At 37.2% G+C, this 21,516-nt stretch overlaps 2 protein-coding genes across 2 annotated transcripts; one reads left to right on the top strand and one right to left on the bottom strand.

Moving 5' to 3' along the window:
- The first annotated feature begins 1,255 nt into the window (after nt 1-1,255).
- Nucleotides 1,256-8,294, top strand: LOC128244979 (protein quiver-like). The gene is made up of 3 exons (XM_052963151.1): nt 1,256-1,424; nt 6,293-6,460; nt 6,784-8,294. The coding sequence occupies exons 1-3, from the start codon at nt 1,373-1,375 to the stop codon at nt 6,972-6,974; spliced, it is 411 nt and encodes a 136-aa protein (XP_052819111.1). The 5' UTR covers nt 1,256-1,372; the 3' UTR covers nt 6,975-8,294.
- LOC128244978 (protein unc-93 homolog A-like) lies at nt 8,137-21,279 on the bottom strand. The gene is made up of 8 exons (XM_052963150.1): nt 20,898-21,279; nt 19,889-20,086; nt 18,449-18,583; nt 14,016-14,161; nt 12,294-12,521; nt 11,807-11,942; nt 11,426-11,557; nt 8,137-8,549 (listed from the first exon to the last, which is right to left on the bottom strand). Exons 1-8 carry the CDS (start codon nt 21,187-21,189, stop codon nt 8,311-8,313), a joined length of 1,506 nt encoding a protein of 501 aa, XP_052819110.1. The 5' UTR covers nt 21,190-21,279; the 3' UTR covers nt 8,137-8,310.
- Nucleotides 21,280-21,516: the final 237 nt, after the last annotated feature.

Below are 21,516 nucleotides of genomic sequence, written 5' to 3'. Positions count from 1 at the left end.
TGTTTCAGTTATGGTTGACATAATGTGACCAAACTTGATATGTAGGAGGAGTTTATGGAGGACTTCCATGGGATTGTTTTTTGGGCCTTAAGGATCAAGGTCACTGTTACAAAAAATAGAAGAAAGCAGTTGAAACTGAATCTCTTCTGCCAATCATTAAAAACCTGGTTTTGTCACATCGTCACTTTTTAATTTGATTGTTTTATTGCTTTTGACAGGCACATAATACATCGTTATTGTATTCAATTAAGTCAAAGCGGCGTAGTCGAGCTCTTGTTAAATATAACTTTTTGGCATCATTTTTCCTGTCCACACAACAGTTGCAATGCTTGGCAATATATTTTCCTCGCCCCAGATAAGTAGATCCATTGTTTTTTATCTTTTAATGTCATCACACAATTACCTCCCTTGTTGAAGACTGTTGTCTGTAGTACCATGGTAACCTTGTCTAGTGGCAAAATAAATCATTTCGTGCTTCAAGTGACACCAAAAAAGTGTTCATGCTGCATACAAGAAGTCATGCTGCTCTCCTCAGAACTATTTAAACAACCGTTTGACTACATATGTTGACCCACTGCGCGCAAATCTATGACGACCACACATCACTATGTACGCGAATTATTCTTACTACGTTTTACGAGCTCCAGCGAAAAAAAATCTCATTTTATTTTTCATAACGGACGCTTGTGTTAGGTAGGTACCTCCCAACCCTCGAGCTGGGTGTCTGCGGAAACTTGGTAAACCTCGTTCCCGCTAAACACTACTCTCGGGTTGGGATAAACCTATCTTACACGAGCGACCATGAAGATACTTAAACGCTTGCGTACTTAAACACATGCTGCACAAATGCATTAGATTTGAAGTGTAATTTGGCTTAATTCAGCATTTCGCCTCGCAGTCGGATTTAAGAAAGATATTGTCCAATATGAACGGCTTCCACCGCTTACGGCCCAAGTGATGCCTTACCCTACAACTAGGGCCCAACCAGTAGAGTAAAAGAGAATGACTGCTATTTTGACTATATTCGTGACCCCGTAAAAGGTCTATTTATAAACCACATAAAATGTGAACTAGGATTATAGTTCAGCGATGAGCTGGGCTAGACCTGGACTTCTTGATTTCATAATATTGATTGATTGAAGCATCAGCTGATCACTACTTTCAAAGACTATTGATTTAACCAGCATTTAAGCAATACTCTGTCGTGCTCCAGTTAACACGTCGCGTCGCAATAACTTAACGCATGTAAGGTAACATCTGCATGAGTAACCGTAATTGTAGACTGGTTTAAGCCATTTTGTTATTGCTGTCATTTGAATTTACTTTGTATATAGATCAGGCCTAAAGTGTGAATGACGTAGCTGTTGCAAAGATGGATTTACTTAAATACACTGGACTTTTGAGCCTGATTTCCATTTTGACAGGTAATGGTAATTAATGTGTAGTTTGACGGCGATCAGTATGTACGGATGGGAAATATATAGTTAATGTAGTTGTCTTAGGCTGCCGTTGTAAGATAGTCAAGTCAAACTTTTATAAGAATATAATCATTAAGAGCAGTGCATTACACGAAGAACATACTCTGAGCTGACATTTGGTGGCATTGTTGACTGAAATACAAATATGAAATAAATAAAGTATCATTTTTACAACATTTTTCATTAGGGTCGGCGTATTTAAATATGATATTTACACTGCATTCATAACGCTTTGCTTTAAGGGCACAGTAATGTGCCTGTAAAACATTCATAACATTCACACATATAGGTTATATTCACGATATAAAGCAGCAATCTTTATAAATACTTGTTTGTTTTCGTTCGTTTATTTCTAAACTATGTCATATTAATTTTAGTACTAGTATAAAGATCATGTTTTGCTGTTGTAAACCCATTCTTGTTTCACGCGAGCTTAAAATGTACACCTATCCGTGTTCTAATTCAGCCATTCGTGTTGATAAGGTTCACTAACCTTTATAAATACTCGATGTTTTGTTATGAAAGTCAATGCAAACATTGAACCAGATTCATGATAAGGCCGTTGAAACATTACTGTTTGAAGACTTTTATACCATTTTGCCGACGATGTTTTCACGTCAACATTTTATTCCCTAGTTTTGACTGTTCGCCAAACTATAAATTTAACTGCATAAGATGCAACCCGCTTAAGTAGTTATGTGAACTGTTTCTATTACAACATGCACATTGTCGACTGTTTCTATTACAACATGCATGTTATCGACTGTTTCTATTATAACATACATGTTATCGACTGTTTCTATTATAACATACATATTATCGACTGTTTCTATTACAACATGCATCTATTAAAATATGCATATTATGGACTGTTTCTATTACAACATGCATATTATGGACTGTTTCTATTACAACATGCATATTATCGACTTTTTCTATTAAAACATGCATATTATGGACTGTTTCTATTACAACATGCATATTATGGACTGTTTCTACATTAACATCATGCATATTATGGACTGTTTCTATTACAACATTCATTGCATGGGCTGTTTTCATTACAGCAAACACGCTAGTGCGTAACAATCGCTGTGTTCGGGTTATTATATCGTTCACAACGCTCGCTGTTAACTGTTACCACGTATAATATGAACAGTTTATATTGAAACATGCATTGTAAACTGTCTCTGTTTCAGTGAAGATATAAACAGCTCCCATTTCAGCAATACAGAGCCTTAAGCGATATTAAGTTCCGTATTTATTAAAAACCACAATAAGATTGAAGAACGTGTTTAGAATCCATAACTTTGATGAAAGCACTGCATTAACTTTCAATTCAATGCATCACACCGCTTTGATACGCACATGAGTGTCACAGCCCAAAAAACAGACATCAAAATGGTATTGAAATAATTGATTTCGACTAAAAGAAACAGTTTGCCAACAAGTATGATAAAATAAATCAGTCTTATTTATTTCCTTTCAGTATATTTGTAGTATTTGTGATATATGTACTGTATCAAAATCGCCCTAGGCTATGATGTAGGGCTTACAACAGACACTATGGACTGTTTCTTTCTCAACAAACACTATGAACTGTTTCTTTCTCAACAAACACTATGAACTGTTTCTTTCACAACAGACACTATGGACTGTTTCTTTCTCAACAAACACTATGAACTGTTTCTTTCTCAACAAACACTATGAACTGTTTCTTTCACAACAGACACTATGGACTGTTTCTTTCTCAACAAACACTATGAACTGTTTCTTTCTCAACAAACACTATGAACTGTTTCTTTCACAACAGACACTATGGACTGTTTCTTTCTCAACAAACACTATGGATTATTTCTTTCACAACAGACACTATGGACTGTTTCTTTCACAACAGACACTATGGACTATTTCTTTCACAACAGACACTATGGACTGTTTCTTTCTCAACAGACACTATGGACTGTTTCTTTCTCAACAAACACTATGGACTATTTCTTTCACAACAGACACTATGGACTGTTTCTTTCACAACAGACACTATGGACTATTTCTTTCACAACAGACACTATGGACTATTTCTTTCACAACAAACACTATGGACTATTTCTTTCACAACAGACACTATGGACTATTTCTTTCACAACAGACACTATGAACTGTTTCTTTCACAACAGACACTATGGACTATTCCTTTCACAACAAACACTATGGACTATTTCTTTCACAACAGACACTATGGACAGTTTCTTTCACAACAGACACTATGGACTGTTTCTTTCACAACAGACACTATGGACTGTTTCTTTCTCAACAGACACTATGAACTATTTCTTTCACAACAGACACTATGGACTGTTTCTTTCTCAACAGACACTATGGACTGTTTCTTTCTCAACAGACACTATGGACTGTTTCTTTCTCAACAGACACTATGGACTATTTCTTTCACAACAGACACTATGAACTGTTTCTTTCTCAACAGACACTATGGACTGTTTCTTTCTCAACAGACACTATTGACTGTTTCTTTCTCAACAGACACTATGGACTGTTTCTTTCACAACAGACACTATGGACTGTTTCTTTCTCAACAGACACTATGGACTATTTCTTTCACAACAGACACTATGGACTGTTTCTTTCACAACAGACACTATGGACTGTTTCTTTCACAACAGACACTATGGACTGTTTCTTTCACAACAGACACTATGGACTGTTTCTTTCTCAACAGACACTATGAACTGTTTCTTTCACAACAGACACTATGGACTGTTTCTTTCTCAACAGACACTATGGACTGTTTCTTTCTCAACAGACACTATGGACTGTTTCTTTCTCAACAGACACTATGGACTATTTCTTTCACAACAGACACTATGAACTATTTCTTTCTCAACAGACACTATGGACTATTTCTTTCTCAACAGACACTATGAACTATTTCTTTCACAACATACACTATGGACTGTTTCTTTCTCAACAGACACTATGGACTATTTCTTTCACAACAGACACTATGAACTATTTCTTTCACAACAGACAATATGAACTATTTCTTTCACAACAGACACTATGAACTATTTCTTTCACAACAGACACGATGAACTATTTCTTTCACAACATAAAATATGAACTATTTCTTTCACAACAGACACTATGGACTATTTCTTTCCCAACAGACACTATGAATTATTTCTTTTACAACAAACACTATGGATTATTTTTTCACAACATACACTATGGACTATTTCTTTCACAACAGACACTATGGATTATTTTGTTCACAACAGACATTATGGACTATTTCTTTCACAACATACACTATGGATGATTTATTTTACAACAGACACTATGGATTATTTCTTTCACAAGATACACTATGGACTATTTCTTTTACAGCATATATTATGTACTATTTCTTTAACGATAGAAACTATGGATTATTTCTTTTACAATAGTCACTATAGACTATTTCTTTTACAGCATACACTATGGACTATTTCTTTTACAACATACACTGTGGACTATTTCTTTAACAAAAGCCACTATGGACTATTACTTTTGCAACAAACACTATGGACTATTTCTTTTACAACAGACACTATGGACTATTTATTTTACAACAGACACTATGGACTATTTATTTTACAACAAACACTATGGACTATTTCTTTTACAACAGACACTACGGACTATTTCTTTTACAACAGACACTATGGATTATTTCTTTTACAACAAACACTATGGACTATTTCTTTTACAACAAACACTATTGACTTATAGACTCTATTGACTATTTCTTTTACAACAGACACTATAGACTTCTAGACTCTATGGACTATTTCTTTTACAACAGACACTATGGACTATTTCTTTAACAACAGCCACTATGAACTATTACTTTTACAACAAACACTATGGACTATTTCTTTAACAACAGACACTATGGACTATTTCTTTTACAACAGACACTATGGACTATTTATTTTACAGCAGACACTATGGACTATTTCTTTTACATCATAAACTGTGGACATTTTCTTTAACAACGGACACTATGGACTATTAGACGCTATGGACTATTTCTTCTACAACAAAAACTGTGGACTATTTCTTTTACAACAGACACTGTGGACTGCTTCTGTTATAACATACACTATGGACTATTTCTTTAACAACAGACACTGTGGACTATTTCTTTTACAACAGACACTGTGGACTAATTCTTTTACGATAGACACTGTATACTATTTATTTCACAACAGACACTGTGGACTATTTCTTTTACAACAGACACTATACATTTTTGTTTTACAACGGACACTGTGGACTATTTGTTTTACGACAGACACTATAACTTTTTCTTTTACAACTGACATTGTGGACTGTTCTTTTAGAACAGACACTGTTGACTTTTTCTTTTACAACAGACACTACGGACTATTTTACATCATACACTGTGGACTGTTTTCATTTAAACAACAAAGCAATGGTTTGCTTTCAGAACCGATAATACGATCCCTTTCAAAAACAATTTGTGTAGTCTCTATTCCGTCAAACAATGCGATGTATCTAAATGGCATCAAGAAATATGGCTTGTTTCTTTTATATCGAAAAACAGTAACTAATTTAATGTAGCAAACACACGAACTGTTTTTATTATACATGTAGCAAACAACACGAACTATTTCTATTGCAACGAACACTTCGGACTACATGTATTTCTATTACAGAAAACAATGATTCTTAATCTGGATAATGCGAACAGTTTTTATCGCACCAAGCAGTGTGAGTTGTTTCTTTTTCAGTGGACTATACGGATGGAATCCAATGTTACTCGTGCAGCCACAAAAACTTTGCGGGCTGCAACGACCCCTTTAATAAGAATTCCATGCAGGGCTATGTCGTTGACTGTCCCTTCGGGATGTGCGGCAAGAAGAAAATGGACAGCTCCGCCTCTAGTAATCAATATCAAGGTATGTATTTATGTTGCTTCCGAGCATGCAAACGGAACAACTCGGCCATCTCCGGCAAGCTTATGTTGGATAGTTGAGAAGTGCTGCGATTGTCTAGCTGGTTAGTAGAACGGCCATTCGGTTGAAACACTGCAGCTGAATATAAAACAGTTTATGAGGGTTAATATGAACAGTTATTTTATCTTTTTATCAACCAGCTACTTTTTTACTTGTTATTAAGTTGTTCAGTGTTCTATGTTGACATTGAATTTTACTGGACTCTATTAATAAATTGATTAATTTAGAATGATATCGAATTATTTATAATGATTATATTCGCACAGAGGCTGAGCGATGGTGCCACCAGGTCCAAGGCGTCATTGGCTCGAGCGATGACATGTGCTCCGAGGTCCGGGAGCCCGCGGGAAAGGGTGAGGTCTGCTATTGCAATACGGACCTCTGCAATCATGCTACATCACGTCCGGTCTGGGGTTTCGCAATACTACTTCCGGTCGCACTGCTGACTTCCTGGTAGATTTTTGGGATGTTTTCGAGATAGTGGGCTATTTTTACCGAACATTTGACATTATCGTGTTGAGTACCTTAAAACGTGCTTGAATTGTGTCGCAGCGCTGGGTTATTTCCCTTGAGTCGTAAACCTCGATTTAGAAAGAATATGCCAATAACGCATATACGCCAGGTGAATTCAGCGGAACGACCCAAACCATTTATATTCGCATATTAGTTTTTGATACGTTGTCTATTGATTGCAATCTTATGTATACATGTCGATTTTCTAGCTGGTCTGTTCTATTTTAGAGAAAAGAGCAGGTTTTAAAGGCCTAGTTTAAGGAATGTTTGGCATGACAATCCCCTGCTGTTCATCGCCTGCTTATGTCACAGTAGGGGCCAATTTCTTGTGTATTTCCTTATTGGCTCAGGGCCATTTAGGGTCCACTTCTCAAATAAAACCTCCAAAACTGCACAGCAGGATACTCAGATCAGAGATCTGATAAGACAATTAGGTAATTCGATTAAGATCAATACACAGAGGTTGTGTACTATATACTTTTTTGCGGGGTGGGGGTCACTTATAGAAGGATTAAATTAGGCCTTTAATGTTGTCAAGACTGGTGTTGTCGTCGTGTTTATTGTCGATATGCAGAATATTGGCCACAATCCAATACCGTTTAAGATAAACACATGAAACAAGGTACTTGTGCATACAATGGCAAGTCTAACTTGTCCATATGAGCACCTGACAACATAATACATTTGAAGTTGAAAATGTGTAAATAATCAAATAACTTTCACTACAAATTTTCAAGAATTACGTCTCCTTAATGTCACGAACGAGCGTTGCCATTGCGTTGTTCTTGCTTACATACATGTTTGAGTACGGCAGACTTATATCATTTGTTCATGATTGTGCCATATCCATTTGCTTTTGCATGCTATTTACCTTTCTCATATATGTTTTATCAATTTTGATTTAAAAAAACAAAAAACAATCTACACTGGGCGGGCGCCATTTTAATTGTTTGTTAACTAATCATAACGTCTCATTGATTGTACATATCAGAATAGAATAAAATTTCTAGTACTTTATCTTTTATTTTGTTTTTATTTTTCTAGGTTTTTTGTTCATTTTGACTGTGTTTTTTTTGTAAAGCGTAGTGTTTGGCGTTGTCTATTAGTGTTCATGTTTTTTTCTATAACATTTTGGGTTCATACCTTATATATATAACTTATACTAGTAACTTGAACTCATACTAAATTATCCATTATTGAATGCATCGTTTTTAATAGCATCATTTATAAATAAGCTTCGATTAAAATAAAGAATAAACCGAGATTTTGTTTCTTTACTTTTATTTTGATTGGCCTTTACAGCACAAACATATTTTCTGGGTATGTCTATGCTTCACACTGAGAATAGTAACACATAGCAGACTAAGGCAGGCAACTCCCATGTTAATGTTCATTTTGTATCTCATACAAAGTCGACTGCTGTATCCGAATGCCAAGGTCAATCCCAGTCCGTTCAGCATACGAAACCCCGACAGGGCGGTATCGCGATCCTGGGCTTCAAAATACACGCTATACAGAACTGAAATAGTAATACAATAGCATTTGTGCATTTCGTATTAAATGGTCTCTCCCACGTAAGCATTTGGTATTAAATTGTCTCTCCCACGTTAGCATTTGGTATTAAATTGTCCCTTCCACGTAAGCATTTGGTATTAAATTGTCTCTCCCACGTAAGCATTTGGTATTAAATTGTCTCTCCCACGTAAGCATTTGGTATTAAATTGTCTCTCCCACGTTAGCATTTGGTATTAAATGGTATTTTCAACGTTAGCATTTGGTATTAATGGGTCCCTCCCACGTTAGAATTTGGAATTAAATGTAGCATTTGGTATGCGATAGTCTTTTCAACGTTAGAATTTGGTATTAAATGGTAATTACCACGTTAGCATTTGGTATTAAAGAGCTTATCCAAAGTAAGCATTTGGTATGAAGTAGTCTCTTCTACGTTAGCATTTGGTATTAAATTGTCTCTCCCACGCTAGCATTTGATATCAAATTGTCTCTCCCACGTTAGCATTTAGTAATAAATTGTCTTTCCCACGTCAGCATGTGGTATTAAATAGCCTCTCCCACGTTAGCATTTGGTATTAAATTGTCTTTCCCACGTTAGCATGTGGTATTAAATTGTCTCTCCCACGTTAGCATGTGGTATTAAATGGTATTTTCAACGTTAGCATTTGGTATTAAATGGTCTCTCCCACGTTAGCATTTGGTATTAAATGGTCTCTCCCACGTTAGCATGTGGTATTAAATGGTCTCTCCCACGTTAGCATGTGGTATTAAATGGTATTTTCCACGTAAGCATTTGGTATGAGATAGTATTTTTAACGCTATCATGGTATTTCATTGGTTCTCTCAAGTGAACATTTGGCATTGAAAAGACACTCTCAACTTAGCATTTTATGTTAAATGGTCCTTTCCAAGTTAGCATTTGATATTTAATTGTCTCTCCCACGTTAGCAGTTGGTATTAAATAGTCTTTCCCACGTTAGCATTTGGTATTAAATAGTTTCTCCCACGTTAGCATTTGGTATTGGATAGTCTCTCCCACGTTAACATTTGGTATTGAATAGTTTCTCCCACGTTAGCGTTTGGTATTAAATAGTCTCTCCCACGTTAGCATTTGGTATTAAATATTCTCTCCCACGTTAGCATTTGGTGTTAAATAGTCTCTCTCACGTTAGCATTTGGTATTAAATGATATATTCCACGCTTACAGCTGGTATAAAATGGTTTATCCCACGCTTTGCAGGACCAGACATATAAAACCTCAATTCGTTTGCAATATGAATTCTTGTAGATATCCCGATTCGAACACTTATTAAAAAAATAATATTGTCAATAAAAAAACTCTGTGAGAGACACACTTTAAGGAGACGCTAACGTCTGCATTTTTTTTTACATTATTTAGTATTTACACAATACCTCAAAACATCAGTAGGCCTGGTTGTTAATCAATATATATTTCTTGTCGATCGCATACATCATTTATCAGATTTACCGCAGCAATGAGAGTATCAATCTATGGCCCGTTTCAATAAGATATCTTGGGCGTAAACCATACGCTGCTTATAAGTGCTCGGGGACACCCGTAAAGTTACGGACAGAAGAACTCTTTAAGTTACGATGTTTTTATTGAAACGCAGTAAACGCCAAACCGGAGTTACACCTAGAAATTTACTTAAGCCTTAAGCTAAGGATCCTTACAAAGTCAGAACGAAGTAAAATGCATTTTTAACATACGGGTACTCTCTTATCTTTGCTTGGACAAGATTAATAGTATCCATGGCCGAGAGTGTAAGATAGGTTCATCCCGCCCCGAGCGTAGGGTGTTTTGCGGAAACGAGGTTTACCGAATTTCCGCAAAACAACGTACGCGGCTGCGCGAGGATTAGGATGAACATATCTTACACGAGCGGCTATGGTAAATGCTTATTCTCCCACCTCAGCTTAACAAAATTAAGTAAAAATGTATTTTTTTGATGGAACTCTTTTGTGCGAAGTGAAAATAAATGTGTATGGATATGCGATAATTCGTGGTTGTCATGTATATGTGTGCAGTGATTCAAATTATGTTAATAGTCAAATCGGTCTTTAAATAGTTCCGATGAGAGTGAAGCATTATTTTTGAACAGTGCGTGAAAACTCGTTAATATAAGAAGTAATTATCTTTCACTGTATTTAACATATGAGTTGTTCAACCATTATCACTGCCACCATGCAAATTACGTGAACATAACTTTAACTATCATATCGGTAAAGATTGAAGATAGTAGTTTAAAAAAAAAATTGTATTTATACCTCAATGCACCTTTAATAAATGAAACTTGATAAAAAAACTATCCAAAAAAGACAGAGAAAGAAAACAAAAATAAAGTTTATATGGCTGAAATCGAGCATTCTGCTTATCAGGGGAGATCACTGCGTAGGAGATTGTGGAGTTGTGTATAAGAAAAGCTTAAACTACTAGGCCTTTTTATCAGCGCAGCCCATGAACAAATGAGATATTAGTTATACACATCGCCATAATATATATTAATATCGCTAGTGTTATATGTTAAAGGTCGTTAAACTCCGCAGATGCCCGTCTCCAAAATCTTGTCCTTGTGTCATAAACACATAATATAAATGCCAAAATAAAAGTAAGCATATCGCCCTACACAAGCGGTAATTTGAAGGCGACACAATCTGCCCAGATTACCACTACCATTAACTCGCTATTGGAGCGTAAGATGCTAAAATATCAGAATGACAACATATCTCCCTACCCAACACCAACGGTATGTTGACAGTCGTACATACTCCCCTATGACCGCTAGCAGGAACACGTTGTACGTTTATCAAAAACATTTCTAAAACACATTGAAACAAAACATCACGTATCGTCGTTATTACCCAAAACTAGCGGCATGTTGACAGCCGTACAAACTCCCCATATGGCCGCTACCAGAAACACTGCGTAGTATGTATCCGCCGACGGCACCCAGGTAAGGGTGACAGCCGCGAAACACATCTGGGCCACAAAACCTAGAATTAAATATTGCTGCGAAGATTAAAGGAAAACGTGTGCACATGTTTTACTGTTTACAATTAAGGCAGTTAGGTGCATTAGGCACAGCTATTCTATGACCATATACAAACTATACGTTACAATGAAAGCTGTTTATATAATCATAACTCTTATGTATACAAAACATATGTTTATATGTTTTATTTGAAATGTTCAGACAGATGTGGAAAGGCACTGAAACTTTACGAAGAAAAAGAAACTCCTACCAACAACAAACAAGCCGTAGTGTCCGGTGTACTTGGTAAGGCGGCCGAAACCCGCGGAGAATCCGGCCACGCTAACCCCGAACGCGATCATCATAAGCCCAACACTCCCAACGCCGAATGGGCAACTCACAAACGCCTGTACGAAATAACTAGATTGTTTCAAATGTATTAGGGGAAAGACAAGTGCATCACAATTATGCAACCAGCAGTCAAAAACTCACTGCAATTATGATTAATGTCACAAGAGCGCAGGCAAAAGCCAAGCAGACACGACAACAATACTACTGGAATTCCATTAACTATCAGAAAACAGCTCGTGGTATGAACACAAGCATCAATATTCCCTAAACGCCAATGATATTAAAATGTATCCGTATTTTTTTCTTTTAATTATAACGAAACTGCATTATGAAACAAATCTTAATTACGCAGATATTAGAGACGTTCCAAATAGCAAGTTGGGTACAAAATGTTTTTAATAACTTACCAGTGTAAAATCACTGGCAATAATTGCAGAACTTAAACCACCAATCAAGGACGGAACTATGAGCAGTCTTTGGTCAGCGGAATTAACAAACAATGCTCCAACCTTCTTGATATGTGTGACAATTTCTTTTTTGCCTTTCTTTGTAAATCGAACATCTTGCAAAAATAAACTCATAACCAGAATGCCCATCACAGTGCATCCAACGCAGATTGCAGTATAAACGTTAATCTGGAAATATAAAAAATATGGACTTTTAAAAACGGCAAATTATGTGAGCGAAGGCATAGAACATGGATAACAACATACTAGTTTTCAGCTACTCAGAAACTTTGAGCTTCTAGTCGGTCACTGTTCAAATCTATGATACGTCTTGCTGTACGGGGTCAATAATTATAGTATTGTTTCTGAGTCAATAGTTTATCCTACCTTAAAAAGGATGATGTTTGCTAATACGGGTAGAAACTTGATATACTTTAAGACGTAATGTATTCTAAATCCTCATTGTTTACGCCTGACCTCTGACTGCAGTGGTCTGGTTACGCCTAACCTCTGACTGCAGTGGTCTGTTTACGCCTTACCCCTGACTGCGGCGGTCTGGACACGCCTAACCTCTGACTTTGGAGGTCTGGTTATGCCTTACCTATGACTGCAGTGGTCTGGTAACGCCTTACCTCTCTCTGCGGATGTCTGGTTACGCCTAGCCTCTGACTTTGGAGGTCTGGTTACGCCTGGCCTCTTACTGTGGAGGTCTGGTTACGCCTGGCCTCTTACTGTGGAGGTCTGGTTACGCCTGGCCTCTTACTGTGGAGGTCTGGTTACGCCTGGCCTCTTACTGTGGAGGTCTGGTTACGCCTGGCCTCTTACTGTGGTGGTCTGGTTACGCCTTTCTCCTGACTGCGACGGTCTGGTTACGCCTCACATCTGACTGCGGATGTCTGGTTACGCCTTACCTCTGACTGCGGATGTCTGGTTACGCCTTACCTCTGACTGCGGAGGTCTGGTTACGCCTTAATTTTATATTGGGGGTCAGTTTACGCCTGACCTCTGACTGCAGTGGTCTGGTTACGCCTTACCCCTGACTGCGGCGGTCTGGACACGCCTAACCTCTGACTGCGGATGTCTGGATACGCCTAACCTCTGACTGCGTAGGTCTGGTTACGCCTGTCCTCTGACTGCAGTGGTCTGGTTATGCCTTACCTATGACTGCCGGGGTCTGGTAACGCCTTACCTCTGACTGCGGATGTCTGGTTACGCCTATTCTCTGACTTTGGAGGTCTGGTTACGCCTGGTCTCTTACTGCAGTGGTCTGGTTACGCCTAACCTCTGAATGCGGATGTCTGTTTACGCCTAACCTCTGACTTTGGAGGTCTGGTTACGCCTGGCCTCTTACTGCAGTGGTCTGGTTACGCATTACCTCTGACTGCGGAGGTCTGGTTACGCCTTACCTCTGACTGCGGATGTCTGGTTACGCCTAACCTCAGACTTTGGAGGTCTGGTTACGCCTGGCCTCTGACTGCAGTGGTCTTGTTATGCCTTACCTGATTGTGGAGGTCTGGATAAGCCTAACCTCAGACTGCGGAGGTCTGGTTACGCCTGGCCTCTGACTGCAGTGGTCTTGTTATGCCTTACCTCTGACTGCGGATGTCTGGTTACGCCTGGCCTCTGATTGCAGTGGTCTGGTTATGCCTTACCTTTGATTGCGGAGGTCTGGTTACGCCTTACCTCTGACTGCGGAGGTCTGGTTACGATGACCGTGTTGTTCATGAGAGGACAGAACCGAGCCCCACACATCACCGTCTCTGACGTGTTCTTCAAGCTGATCTCCCGTTGAAACACCAGAGAAGAGAACAGGTTTCCCCATATCTGGGCTAATCAGGAACGTTTAAATAGAAAAAAGGATAACATATACTATTATTTATACCCTTTGTCATACATGTATTATACCAAGGGGGCCGTGATCAAAAATATAGCTCTGGAAGGTTCACATGATTACTATAGCTGTAATTGACACCAGGCAGGCACTTTAAACAAACCTTAGCCTAGATGGGACCATTTGTCATGCCAAATGTCTAACCAGGGCAAGAACTCGTTAGTACATCCACTACCCGAGCTATTTAAATTGTAAGCAACAAGCGCGAAACACGAGTTATGTATAAATTGATTGTTAAATTCATGTAATGTCCAGCTTATTGCGAAGTAAGTAGGTATTGTATTTTGAAATATCCTGGTATAGTCCATGTATATCAATGACAAATAGCCCAAGCCTATATCGCTAGTAACGTGGTCATCTGTTGCTTTTAAGGGTGTTACCCTCAGTCCTTTCGAGTACCGACAGTTCCTCTATGTTCTACTAAAATCTTCAATAATACTACACTATTTATGAGTCTTCTTCACTATAACGCCAAATGCTGTCTTTCTTTACTGACATATCGGACATGAACACCTTTGTCCTTTGCAATACTGTACTTGTGATTTACGATGGATGAGGTACTTTGACGGAGAATCACACAAGGAATATTGCTTTGAATTGTTTCAAATCGGTCCATCGCTTACAGGCAAGAACATTTGTTGCAAACATGACTATGCGTATTATGCAATTTGAACGTTTGTGCATTTGTTGTTGTCAAAGTAACAATGCGGTGGTTGTTATTCAATCATTTAATTTACCAATGCAGGAATTCTGTTTCGTCAAAAAATGATTCCACATAGTTGTATAACCCAATGGAATACATGTTAATTACCAAAGCTATCTGTGTGAAATCTGTTTTTAAAAGATTTTTTACAACAAGCAATGACAGACGACAAACGGACTCATACCGTCTATGGAGGCTATTCGTTGCCAAAAGTCCAGACGTGTTATTCCCACAATGTGCTTTTTAATCGTACTAAATATCTCTTACATTTGTCAATGTAGACGTGCTATTTGTTGTTTCTATTCGTCAGTTGTTCAGTATTGATTTGTCATTTGTCATTATAGTAGTCAAAATGTATATTTGTCAGATCGACCCTGTATAAACTCACTAAAACATAGATCGTATAACTTGCCTTTAACAATATGATGATGTAATTTAGAAAGCCGAATCATGCATATGTAAAACTGCAATCCTACAGTCGACACTCGCATTCGTAAAATGAACATTTGCAGTCCAACAAGTCCAGGTTTACAAAAGTCAATCGACAAGTTCAGAATTACAAGGATAGACGATTTCGCCTATACCTTATATGGTAAATGTCACCGAAAGAAACGAAGGTGAATGGGCGGAGCTAACGAATCAGATTTTCTTTCGTTTATTTCCGTCGAATCAAGTAAGGGAGATAACATCTTCGCCTACCTCCTGTAAATTCCCGGTTGTAAGTCCGAGTACTCTCTCTTTATTTCACAATAAAAACTAAAATGAACTTCATCTTTTATTTTATTTTGACGATCAATGTTCCTAAATGGGTTTTAAATCACCATATTATTTAGTCAATTGCAGTTGGGTGAATCTGAGCTGAGCTAGCGGACCCAGATTTATACTGCCACTGTCAGTTTTTTTTTACTTATATACCCAAGCAGGCAAAAATTGTTCATTTATTTCATTTACAAGTGGACCATGGGCGGGTCGTTCAGTGGGGCGGGGGGCTGTAGAGCCTGTGTCCCCCAGTTGGCCCGCAAGTAAACTTAAAGGTTATTTTTTGTCAATATTTCTCAGAAAAAAACCCCACTTAATTACGCTATAATGCACCAATTTAGACTAAAAATATTTGATATATTCTAGGGGGAGTACCCCTTAACCCCAACATATTAATGTCATGCCCACTCGAGGGATCATGTCCAAAACGTTGTGCCCTAAAGTAACGCCCCTCTAACGCAAGTGCCTGTTTAAAACCTGCTCCAGCAAACCCACGAAACTTTTGATGGACATCATAATGATATCCACCTAGTTTTGTCTGATGTTATACATTTACTATCTTAATAAGCATGTATGGTGTAAACGTGTAATTTCAATTCATCATTGAAACAAAATATCCATGTGGATGGAAGAACAGCCCTTCAACCCACTTGTGTCCCCCAGTTATGAATTACGGGATCAGCCACTGTGAACCATAACAATCAAGTGGGGGATTTCAAGAACATGAAAAAATAGATATCGTGAGTCTTAGATCAGAAAAACAAACGCGCGGTTTTTTCCCTCCAAAAGGGCTAGGTCCGCTTCACCTAAATGTGAAAAAAGCACTGACTGCAGGGCTTCCATTAAAGCAAGTTTGGAAGTATATTACTCCCTAAAAATGGGCTAAAACTTCCAAAATTGAGTCCTTGGAAGTAGAAAAACTGCCATAATTTAGGAGAAAACTTCCAAAAGGAGAAGCCTTGGAAGTTCAAAATATCAAAACCCAATGTCTGTTATTTTTATGGCCATATTTTCAATAAATGTTAGTAAAATCAATTATTTAAATACAGTTTCGTGAACTTTAAATGTTTTAGTAACCAATTATTTGATTTTTAACATAATAATATTCATTGTTGGACAATAGTGGTCCAGGAAAATTGTTAGTGTTTAGGAGACTTAAACTTCCAAACTTTGAGAAAAACTTCCAAAAATGATGGCAAGGAAGTTCATACTTCCAGTTTCAAATTTTTAATGGAAGCCCTGTGACAGTTGAGTGTGGGTGGGGTATAAAAGCTAGCAGCAAGTAATAATTGTTTATTAGCAATAAATTGACTACATCATTAAAATACTTTATTAATTACCTATAAAATAATATTCGTTACAGTATAATGTACGAGTTATATGAAGTTGTAATCTTAGTGTATTTTATCCATACAGTTCCAGCTACCAGGTAAGAAACCTCTGGGGCATTTTAGGGAATAATTTCCACTTAATGAAAATTTAGATTTTTTTCTTCGTAAATTTTAAATTATCTAATATTACTTGCAATCTTAAACATTGCAAAAAGGCAAGAAAGTGTCCTCTAATGGTTGAATTTAAAATAGTGTTTATAGTAATGTTAAGCTGCACTCTCACAGATTGACAGTTTTGACAACCTTTTTTTGTCCCAGACTCGGCTGATTTTTTCAGCAATGCTTTCTATACAAATAATAAGATTACTCACAATAAAACAGATCTAAATTGTTTGGAAAACTGCCGACATTTTTCATTTTTCTAAAAACGTTACTGTAGTATCACTTTTAGCCATAAAACATCAATTTGCGAACGCAAAACTGAAAAACTGTATTTGATATTTTGTCAGCAGTCTTATACCACTGGTATCCAGACATTTACGCAAAAATTGGCTAATTCCAAAACAAAAAATAAAAATAGCTGACAACACGGTCAATCTGTGAGAGTGCAGCTTTAAACGAAAAATAAGACAATGGGACTTTTCATTTTTGAAGTATAATTTAATGCTAATGACATACATTTTGTTGTGTTTGAGTCAAGTATCATTTTGCATTCATCTCATTTCATGTCATATGTGCGTATATTAATTACTATTATATAGACAAAAACATGTTGAAATATCATATGTTATTTTATTCGACATGAAATAATTTATAATCCATCCTGTTTCCAAATCATAGTCCATAGTGTCATAATATAGATGATTCGTAATGTCCATAATAAGGTTCGCAATGTCCATGGTCCAAAGTATCCATAATTGGTTTAAATAGATCCGAGTGATAGCGGAAATTTCCGAAAGACGTAAGGAGGAGTTAAGACATGGTTAAGGCGGAGTTAAGACATGGTTAAGGCGGAGCTATCTATAAATAAAATTAAATTCATCTCGTAAACATGTTCAACTACGAATGAAAAGTTACCACCATACAATGTATTTTGTAAAACTACAAACTGAAATCTGTCTTCTACACACCGCAATGTAAAACCCGGCATGTGACTTTCACAGAATGACGTGTGTTTAACATACACAACATTATAAACACGACTGAATCGTCTGATGAATAGATGCAACGAGAATAAAACTCCAATCCGTACAATGAAAAATGAAAATGTGCAGCGTAAAATGTAAATATACAACCGATGAGTTGGCGGTTGTAAAATGTAAATTGGTAAATCATCAATGATACAAACCTAAAATACACACATACACGTCTGGACTTTGGCAATGAATAGCCTCCATAACCGTCGTACCAATAACTCAAAAAATGTACTTACACGAGTAGAAGAAAGCGTAGAAGATGCCGGTAAACAATGCTATAATACTATCAGAACTATTTCCTGAGCAGATGGCATATAGTTTGGCAAGATCTGTAATGTAAGCCTGCTGTGCTGGCCATATATGCGCCGAACCTGTTAGAGAATTAAATAATAAGTCTTCAACGAATGTTTTGTCATAGTGACTTAATAATATTTGAACGTCTCAACGTTAAACAAGTATCAGAAGACGTTAAGCTTTTTATAGCGACGGTAATTGTATACGGTATTGAAATATGTCATAAACACGTTTAGTTTTCGGGCCGATATTGCTCTACCTGGCGGAAATTGCTCTACGTGACCGATATTGCTTTACCTTGGCCGATATTGCTCTACCTGTGCCGATATTTCCCCACCGGACCGATATTGCTTTACCGGGCCGATATTGCTCGACCTATCCGATCTTACTCTAGCTTGACCAATATTGCTTTACCGGGCCGATATTGCTCGACCTATCCGATCTTACTCTAGCTTAACCAATATTGCTTTACCTTGGCCGATATTGCTCTACCTGTGCCGATATTTCCCCACCGGACCGATATTGCTTTACCGGGCCGATATTGCTCGACCTATCCGATCTTACTCTAGCTTGACCAATATTGCTTTACCGGGCCGATATTGCTCGACCTATCCGATCTTACTCTAGCTTGACCAATATTGCTTTACCGGGCCGATATTGCTCGACCTATCCGATCTTGCTCTAGCTTGGCCAATATTGCTATACTGGGCCGATATTGCTCTACCTGGGCCAATATTGCTCTACCGGGCCGATATTACTCTAGCTTGGCCAATATTGCTATACCGGGCCGATATTGCTCTACCGGGACTTTATTGCCCTTCCGGGCCTATATCGCATAATGATACTTGAAAACAATGAATTACCTTTAACTTATCATCTAAGAATCTATGTGACCAAGCGTCCGCACAAATTGCCACCGATATGATAACATTAAGATACGTGACGACACCACGTGTCTCTAATTGTTACAGTGTTTATCAGTACTACTTTTCATACAAACTTACAAGGTATACATGTTAGATATATTATAGAGCACATAATGAACGAATCGTGTAGGTAAATCAGCCATTAACATTGTATGTATCGTTCTTGTTAGTTGGAACAAGGATATAATACAATAGAACACACAACATGAAATAATCAACATGAATAACACAAGACACTGTTTACAGTAGATATCGTTACAATGTTTCGGTTACTGATTTAGAACGGTCGGCGATTAGACGGGAAAATCACGTATTTTCGAATTGATTCATCAACGCCAAACACTTGCATGCTAGTAACTAGTTCATTACAGCAGTATACATACTTGGTATGGGACATACAAGTATATCACTTTATTTCAAACTTATTAATTGATAATTCAAGACGAGTTATCTCACCTATCCCGACTATAATAGAGCCCGGTACGATGGTTCCCCAGGTGGAGTAGAAACCGGTGAGAAGGAAGGCAAGAAACGAAACCATGGAAACAACAATGATAACCTTGTAACGGAACCGCGACGTCGTGAACGAAGCAAAGAAGAGGCTTGTGACCATTTGTGAGCAGTAGACAATACTTAGTCCTATCGTACCCATACCTGTAGTATAAACAACTCTTTTTTCAATGAAATATACAATTGATACAATTGATGTAGACATTGAATATTAAGCATAATTATTTTTAAAACTTGCTTAACATGGGAAATGAAAATGCTAAAAGCGTTGAAAGGATGAAAGGATGATTTTACTTTTTGTTACAATTCTGTCCACAGGCAATACAAATCGAATCCAATTTTTTTTGAGTGGCCTAAAACTGTACCGATAAGTGCCTGTCATTACTTAAGTATAGGTTATGTAAGTTGATGAGTTTTAAATCAATTAGCTAGTTTTATATCACAAAGTGATAAAGCTATATGTACTAGGATATTTGGACATAACTTTTAACTCGGAAAGTATTATTACTAGCGTAAAATTAATTAAACGAAATCCGACATTGGCTGAGGACGTTTTCACTTTTTGAAGTAGGTAAGTTAACGCAGGGTCTTTTAGTCAACTCTATCCAATTTTCTGCGTAATTACCCCGAGATTTACCAATTAAGATTCTCTGGCTTGCTTTCAAATTCACGTTCAGTACATGTATTCTCTGCCATAAAAGCATTCAATCAGTTATTAATATTAGTTTACGCTTTATTTCATTTCTTTCATATTTTTAACTTTGAATCAACTGTTTTTAATGGAACTTAAAAAAGTGCAAAAATACGAATTCAAAATATAATTAAAAAATATTTGAACTTATAAACGTATGTCTAAAATCAAGTTATTTTCGTACGTGATGACAGAGATCTTCTGCTCATCAAGGGAGATCACTGCGAAGGAGATTTTATTAGAATGTTTAATACAGTTACAAACCTTCTGCCCTGTTGATGGAACTCTGAACATTTCCAAATGAGTTGAACGCCGTGTAAACAAGCGTGAATGAAAAGCTCAGTATGATAAGGTTCTTATAAGCATTTCTCCTTGTCAGTTTCTTTATATCTGTCTCAAATTGTTCGTGAGGAACACCTTCAAAAACAACAGTTCGTTCAGATATTGCTTCTATCACATCTGTCTGCGAGAATTTTTCTATTTCATCAAATTCGATACCATCGATAAATTCACTCGGTTCGGCTTGTTTGCATTCATAATCTTTACTACAATCCATACCTTCTTCACACAATATACCAACTGTATTAAACTTTCTATTTTTCCGTCTATGTTGAAATAAAGGTTAAAATATAGTTGTAAAGCCTAATAAACAGTTCTGGTCGATATAAGATGCTACCATGCAGTTGAAAGCCCATGAATCACAACGTATGGGTATATGTAAGAAAGTCATAGTAAACAATAACAGCGGTCGGTCGACAGGAGATTTATCTAGCCTTGTTATACATACCAAATGTACAGTTTGTGACCATTTATACCCCATGTATATACAGTGTGTGCCAAAATGATAAAGAGTTCATAGGCCCATAGGCCAAATGTCGTGCGA

The sequence above is a fragment of the Mya arenaria genome, chromosome 8 (genome assembly GCF_026914265.1).
Source record: "Mya arenaria isolate MELC-2E11 chromosome 8, ASM2691426v1".
Classification (NCBI taxonomy): domain Eukaryota; kingdom Metazoa; phylum Mollusca; class Bivalvia; order Myida; family Myidae; genus Mya; species Mya arenaria.
The sequence above is the reverse complement of the archived record's forward strand: the minus strand, read 5'-3'. Positions and strand labels throughout refer to the sequence as shown.